The sequence below is a fragment of the Rhincodon typus genome, chromosome 13 (assembly GCF_021869965.1).
Source record: "Rhincodon typus isolate 14 chromosome 13, sRhiTyp1.1, whole genome shotgun sequence".
NCBI lineage: Eukaryota > Metazoa > Chordata > Chondrichthyes > Orectolobiformes > Rhincodontidae > Rhincodon > Rhincodon typus.
Window position 1 is genome coordinate 68,765,539 of NC_063344.1, and position 6,000 is coordinate 68,771,538.

A 6,000-nucleotide genomic window follows, 5' to 3' on the forward strand; every position below is an offset into this window, starting at 1 on the left:
GAACTGGCCGTTTTGTGACATTTCAGTTACTAACAGGGTGAACTAACAAAGTATTTCCTAACTGACCTTATTTTACTCACTGCTGTCCTGTTTCTGCCTTTCTTACTTATTGCTCCCATCTCCACGCTCGCTTTCTCACGGACCTGCTTAGTTTTCTGTTCCTCTGCAATCTCACCGGAGCTTCCTCTGCACTACCTTCTGGGCCAGGGCCAGAGGCCTAACACCATCACCCATGTGTGCTGGTACCGGAACCAGAGCCTTTCGCTGACCGATTACCTTCGCATGTTTGAGGTAAACCTGTTCATCCATTGCCATTGTAAATCTGTGATTGTAAGTCAGTCAGGGAAGACTGAAGCTTCTTTGCAGTGTTATGTTTTGTTAATGATACAAGCTGCACATACAGGGAAATGTCAGGTCCAGTTTACATTGAGAGACCTGTCCTCATGCAAAGCCGTAGTTTGCAATGCTCAATTAGCCTCAGTACTCTGTGCACAGGGAGAGGAAGGACTCTGCCTTGCTTCCATTCCCTGATATCTATCCAGTAGCTGCTCTCAGAAAGGGTGTGTACATTGGCTATGGGTGAGATTGGATTTGGATGTAATTTTCTCCAGCATCCAGTGATGCTTTGACACTGCCTTTGCTGCATGCTGAGGTTTTCTTGCAGCTATTGCAATTCTAGCCTTGATTAGAAAATACCTTCAGGAAATCATCAAACTGGGAAGCAAAAAGACATACTGTAAATATCTCTCAATGCGAAACTATGATTAGAAATTGGGCATCTCACCCGCATTTTGACATGAACCTACAACACAGAAACAGCCCATTCAGCACAAGTGGTCTCTATCGCAAAAGCCTCCTCCCATTTTACGTCACTGAACAGTGTCAGCATGTCTCCCCCAACTAACTTCCCATTAAGTACATCAATACCAATCACATTAATCACTCAATGCTGTGGTGAGTTTTATATTCTCGTCATTGTAAGATTTTTGTTTCTGGATTCTTAATGGGATGATTTCTGGTAACTCAAAGGGAGAGGAATGTTAAACAATGCCACATACAGATGTAACCTCTGAGGGTTTTAACACATGAATGATAGATTTCTTATGACTGAACGTTCATCGCCAGTTGTCAATGGTAGTTGGTTCAGTTGTATTTTTCCTGCTTTCTAGCCTGTTGAGAAGTTGCTTGTTGTTTTGCCTTTTGCTGCAGCACAGAAGTGGTCATTCCCAGCTCCTAACTGCCCTGTAAAACAGGAGTCATCTTATTTCACTCTGACTGACCAGAGCTATTATGCTGCGATATCTCTGACATTGGGGATAAGGACTAGCCTGAGAAAATGACATTGCAGGAGATGGTCTACCGTGATCTCCTGAAGTGGCAGAGCAGGCCTAGTCCTGTTCCTATGTTCCTGTGTAACTTCTTAAGCTGCGCAAGTCGTTGGCAGAACCATAGCACTGTGCCAAAGTGGGTGTGTTCCTGTTTATCTTTTTCATTGCCTCAGCAGTAGGATGCCTGATTATCTCCTGAGAGAGTGCCCCTTGTTTAGTACAATGGCAACTACCCAGTGCTTGCTGACCACTCTCCTGGAAGGCTACACAGTTTTGTTTCTTATCTTCATGAATATTCTGTTTTTTCCTCCTTATAGTGTTGAACTTTTGGCAGCCCATTGGTCTATGACATGAATGCTCCTTCCGAAACCACTAGCTGTCCGAGCGGGTCTTGAACCACAAGACCCCCACAGCAAAGCGTGAGACTCCAGTCTGAACTCTCTCACCTCACGGAGTAGGGAGAGGGGGAATTAAAATGTTTGCAGCTGCCTATCCCTTCGAATCCTGCTGCTATTGTGCAGTGTCCTGATGTAAATCTCCACAACTGAGCAGGCAAGTGGATCTCCCAAGGAAGGTAGTGGGCTCCTTCTTTGTCATTGGATTCTGATCTGCAGTGATTGCTTTTAATGCACCAGGCCACACTTGGCAGGAGGGAGGTTGTAGACAAGGCAAGGCCCTGTAATTAAAAGTAATTTTACACTCCCTTGTGCGCCAGGAGGGGAGGGAAAGCACTTCACACGGAAGCCTTAGCCATTTTTGACCCAAGCACCCTTATTGGAGATGCACTAATCCAGATAATAGGATGGTACGCTGTCTCACCCTTGATTGTGCCTTCGGACAGGCTTTGGCGAAGTGAGTTATTCACTGCAGAATTCCTAGCATCTGATCTGTTTTTGTAGTCATTGTGTTTGTATGGCTGATCCAGTTCAGTTTCTGATCCCCAGGATGTTGAATGATAGTGTTCCACAGTAGTCTTGGGATCAAGGCACTTGCATATTTCTGAGCCTGAGTCCATTATTTTCCAGGTCCTGCTGCACGTGGGCAACGTCTACTTTGTTTTACAATGATATCCACCCATCTTACAGTGATACCCACACAACGGTCTTCCTTTGTGCTAGGCATGACTCCTGCCAGTCGAGAGATTGCCATTGAGAACATTTTTACTAGGTCTGCTTGATGTTACACTTGATCAAATGCTGCCTTGATGTCTGGCGCAGTCATTCTCCCTTTCTCTGTGGAGTTCAACTCTTATGTCCATATTTGGACTGAGGCCTCTGGAGCTGAGTTGTTCATTTAGAACTCACACCTTGTGTTGGTGAGCAGGTTATTGGTCAGTAAGTACCACTTTTTGGCTATATCATCAACATCAATAATTTCTATCTGTGAAAGTTTTCTGCTTGTGTATCTTTGATCGTCACAGGAATGCATAAGCTGAAGGGAGACTGAGAACCCGGGCTGATTTCTGAAGTGAAAAATACCATACACACACTGTTAGCTGTTGTCTCAGTCTTCAATTTTCTGAGACTATCTGTTTCCACTGGCATTCTGTGCCCTTTGTTATATTTTATTGACCACTTTGTGTCAAGCATCTAAGCACTGGTCACTCTGAGTTTAAATGGTTGCCTGTTTTAGCCAGTTCAATTGATAGCAGCCATAGGACCTAGGGAGCTGAGAGAAGAGAGGTGCAGCACTGAGAGATGGGCCAGTTTCTGATGTTCAGCATTTTGGGAACACGTGGTTTTAACTTGTGCATAAAATACGGTGATGACTCTCTGCCTTCTTGTTGCAGAACCAGCTCTCGGGTTACTTGCTGAGGAAGTTCAAGAACAGCAGTGGGTGGCAAAAACTTTGGGTTGTCTTCACCAACTTCTGCCTCTTCTTCTACAAGACGCACCAGGTACAGTTCCTGACTGGCAACTTTCTGTGGTAAAGTTGTGATTTAGCCTGGATTATCTTGTAGCTTTGGATAGTAATTGGCGTTGTCTCTAAGTCTGAAATTGTAATCTTGATGTTTACATGATCTTGGGCATACTCTCAGAATACATGGAGGCATTGGAAAAATTTCTGAGGAGCATCAGTAGACGTTATCCCTGAGCTTTAGTGGGAGACACAGGTAGAAGTCCATATGGAGTAGAGACAGAAAGAGCCTGAACAGTGGTGACACCCATGGTTGAATAGCATGCTTCGCCACTTAGATTGCAAGTGCCACTTGGAGAAGTGTAACTGTCACACTTTTTGTGATAAGATGGGCAAAAAGGGAAAACGGGGGGAGAATGCTTAGTTCTGACATTGATGGTACAAGTTCTAAAATTAAATTGTTGGAGTGAAAATGTCATGTTTTCATTGCAGTTAAATATAACTGGGCACATAGTCAGTGGGTTAGCCGCATTAGAACTGACTGCCATAAGATTCCCATCAGTGAATATGAGATGTTTAGATACAAAATTAAGTTTAGACAGTGGAAGAGGACAAGGCGTAACTATATAATTAGTTGGAGTGTTGTTGCTGGTTGTTACAGCTGGTAAAAATAGTGGAATACTAGATTGAGGAAGTGGAGTTATGGAAAAAGGCAGCAAAATCTTGTACTTTTCAGCTTTTAGAAAAGGCAGCTTGATGGCAGAGATGTGTCAATAAACTGCATTGAAAAATTAATCCTATACGGTAGCTAAACCTTAGAGGCACAGGTTCAATTTGTGAAAGTCTAGTCTAGGACAATGTGTGTCTTCACAAAGGAGAATTGAAACAGATTTCTGTCTAGAGTAGTTAAGGCAAAACCCATTCAAAAACAGCTTGATGTTGTGATGTTCTTTATTGGTGGATGAACAAATATCAGTCCTAATGTCTGTTTGGTTTTGATCTTAAGTATGTTGATGATGCCTGTTTAGTAGCACAGTAAATAGCGCAGACAGGAACAAAAAGTTGCGAAGGCACATTGATAGGTTCTGTGATGGGTGAGTTCCGAACAGGGAGGAAGAACCTAAGCATTAGAACTAGGTAATTCGGGGCATTTCTTCATGCAGAGAGCAGTTGAAACATGAAACTCTGCTGCAAAAACTGCTGAAACATCTGTAGTAGTTACTGATCTTGGTAGAGTTTTGTTAAATGAGAGCGTTAAAACAGGACCCAAGGAGGGGAGGTGGAGTTTGACATACACATCTGCCACAATCTAATTAAATGCTGGAAGAAGCACAAACGTCACCTTGTGTTCTATATCCAGTGTGATACTTTTATAACTGAATAAACAGGATTAATTCACAAGTAATCATTCAAAGATGCAAGCAATAATGGTAAGTTGTTTGAGTAGGTCCACATAATGCAATGGTTCTTAACTACTTTAATTAATAAAAGCGTAAACAAGATAAAATGGTCATGAGTTGTTTTTGAAAGGCATAAAGCAGAATTTGAGCATTGCCTTTTCATCTACTGATTACTCAGTAAAGTGATGCATAAAGATGTCATTTGTTGGTTACCACAGGATGACTATCCCCTGGCCAGTCTTCCTCTATTAGGCTATGTTGCAAGCATACCCACGGATGGTGACCGCATTTGCAAAGATTATGTCTTCAAACTGCAGTTCAAATCTCACGTCTACTTCTTCAGAGCGGAGAGCGAGTACACATTTGAAAGGTAAGATTCCGATTTCATATCTCTGTGTCAGAGCGGAGGAAATCTCTTGTGGAGTAAGACTGAACTCCCACCCTCAGTATTTCCGTGATTATGATTGATTTGTCATTTTCTGACTCCACTCATTTTGTTATAACAGCTGCCAACCTATTCCATCCAAATCTAAACTTGCAGTATCAGATCTCCAGATATTCCAGAATTTTTATAAAAGATGTCCAACTACTTCACGTAAATCAGTGTATTATATAAATTCAGATTTATTGCAGGCATGTTTCTTTTAGATGTTATTGTGGTGTCTGTAACTATTTTCACTGATACTTTGATTCACTCTAATTCACTCCATTAATCATGTTTCATCCCATTGGTTTGTACCTCTACGAAACGACTATTCCTCACATTACAGTTTGTTTTTTAATTGAAGCCCCCTCCCTGGCTGTAGTAGATTTGTGTAGAATGTGACGTTTAGAGTGTTGTAGTCCATCGTGGTGTCTGACAGACTAACTCCATTTTCTACTGGTCAAAAAAACTGGGCCGACAAATCATGACAGAGATAACAAGAATTCGGAGATAACAAGAAGCCAGAATTGGAGAGGGTGGGGAGATCTGTGTGATGACAGGCTGGAGGAAACTACAGAGATTGGGAGGGGTCAGGCCAGTGATACATTTCAATGTGAGAATAATTAATCTGAGTCAGAAAGATTGACTGGGAACTGCTGTAGAGATATGAGTTAGGAAATGGGCAGCCTGTTATTACTCACCCCTACCCAGAATAATTGAAGCTGTGAAATGGTAACAGTGGGCTTTGGTTTTGATTAAAGGTCAACAGACTTTGGGATTCTCCTGAGTGGAATTGAAATACAGCAAAGTGCAAATTCTCTATCTGTGTAGATGCATGCCACAGATTGTCCACCAAGGAGGCAACAGTATTAAGAAAAGTATTGCTAAAAACAGAGATAACAAGGTGTAGAGCTGGATGAACACAGCAGGCCAAGCAGCATCAGAGGAGCAGGAAAGCTGACATTTCGGGTCTGGACCCTTCTTCGGAAAT

General features: G+C 42.4%; 1 protein-coding gene across 5 annotated transcripts in view; it reads left to right on the top strand.

Annotated features, from left to right (window-relative positions):
* farp2 (FERM, RhoGEF and pleckstrin domain protein 2) overlaps window positions 1-6,000 on the top strand; it is a 162,678-nt gene that overhangs the window by 155,269 nt on the left and 1,409 nt on the right. For 3 of the 5 annotated variants that reach the window (XM_048604214.1, XM_048604215.1, XM_048604218.1), the window contains 2 exons: window positions 3,118-3,225; window positions 4,804-4,955. In XM_048604214.1, the coding sequence (XP_048460171.1) occupies window positions 3,118-3,225; window positions 4,804-4,955 (260 nt within the window). Of the gene's footprint in view, window positions 1-151; window positions 292-3,117; window positions 3,226-4,803; window positions 4,956-6,000 lie in introns of those variants that run through there. The other 2 variants (XM_048604217.1, XM_048604216.1) reach the window with 2 other exon arrangements.